At 65.4% G+C, this 1,359-nt stretch overlaps 1 protein-coding gene across 1 annotated transcript; it reads left to right on the top strand.

Moving 5' to 3' along the window:
* Positions 1-175: 175 nt before the first annotated feature.
* On the top strand, positions 176-823 carry SOC4 (general solute carrier protein; the record flags this gene model as incomplete). The annotated part of the gene is made up of 1 exon (XM_009045139.1): positions 176-823. A coding segment is annotated over one exon (648 nt), but the record flags the coding sequence as incomplete, so codon positions are not given.
* Between the last annotated feature and the right edge of the window lie 536 nt (positions 824-1,359).

Here is a 1,359-nt window from a genome sequence, read left to right as displayed (position 1 = left end):
TGCTCCAGCAGGTCACGGGCGGGGCGGGACACGAGTGATTCAACGTCGCTTCAACGTGAGCGTTCCGCGCGCGCGCGTTCCGGAAAAGTCATCCACGCGTCGAGACCGTTCCGAGAGATGATCGCTCGTCCAAAAATCAGCCGAAACGAGTGGAAAACGGCCGAGAGAGGAGCCTTTGAAGTTGGGAATTTCGCACTCTCGTCCTGCCCAGGTCACGGGGCAGCCGTCCGTGCTCTACTACGTCACGGAGATCTTCGAGGACTACGACCTGGGCGTGGGCGCGTCCATCGGCCTCAGCGCCTGGAAGCTCGTCGCGACCATGCTCACGGTGCGCCTCATCGACACCTACGGCCGCGTGCCGCTGCTCCAGCGCGGGTCCGCGATCATGATCGCGTCCATGGGGTCGCTCGCCGTCGCGGCGCTCTTCCTCGACATGGCGAGCGGCGCCCTCGCCTGGACGTCCATCGTCACGCTCTCCCTCTACGTCGGCGGCTACCAGGTCGGCTACGGGCCCGTGACCTGGACCTACATCAGCGAGGTCTTCCCCCTGCAGCCCCGCGGCTCCGCGCTCGCGCTCGCGGTGCTCCTCAACTTCTCGCTCAACGGCGTCGTCACCCTCCTCGCCTCGCCCCTCATCGCCTTCTCCGTGTCCTTCACCTTCTTCGTCTTCGGCGCCCTCGCGGTCTACGGCATGTACTTCATCCACGCCTACGTGCCCGAGACCAAGGGCCTCGAGCTCGAGCAGATCACGACCATGCTCACCCAGCTCGCCGCCGAGGAGGACCTCGCCGCGCCGCCGGCCGCGACGGCCGGCGCCGTCTAGGCCCCGGCTACGGCCGTGTACAGCTTCGTTTCGTTTTTATTTGTCACTCCGACTCGCAGAGGCGTCCGTCCGTCGCCTGGGAAGTCGCCACGACTGCGACGACGACGAGCAGCATGCTGTGACATGACGACATGTCACAGCGGTCGGCAGGCAGGACTCGACGGGAAGGGGACGCGAGGGATCACGTGAGCACGACCAGGGCGAGCGGTCGACGCCTTGGCCGCGGCTCCGACGGCAGAGGGGGCCGACCACCAGGCATACACCAGCCACGGCATACACCAGCATAGCAGCCGCATAGCAGCCGCATAGCAGACGCATAGCGGGCGCATAGCGGGCGCATAGCGGGCGCATAGCAGGCGCATAGCAGGCGCATAGCAGGCGCATAGCAGGCGCATACCACCAGCATAGCAGGCGCATAAGACCAGCATAGCAGCCGCATACCACCAGCATAGCAGGCGCATAAGACCAGCATAGCAGCCCACCAGCATACCACCAGCATAGCAGGCGCATACCACCAGCATAGCAGCCGCATACCA

This window comes from Aureococcus anophagefferens (assembly GCF_000186865.1).
Source record: "Aureococcus anophagefferens unplaced genomic scaffold AURANscaffold_1574, whole genome shotgun sequence".
Taxonomy (NCBI): domain Eukaryota; class Pelagophyceae; order Pelagomonadales; family Pelagomonadaceae; genus Aureococcus; species Aureococcus anophagefferens.
The sequence above is the reverse complement of the archived record's forward strand: the minus strand, read 5'-3'. Positions and strand labels throughout refer to the sequence as shown.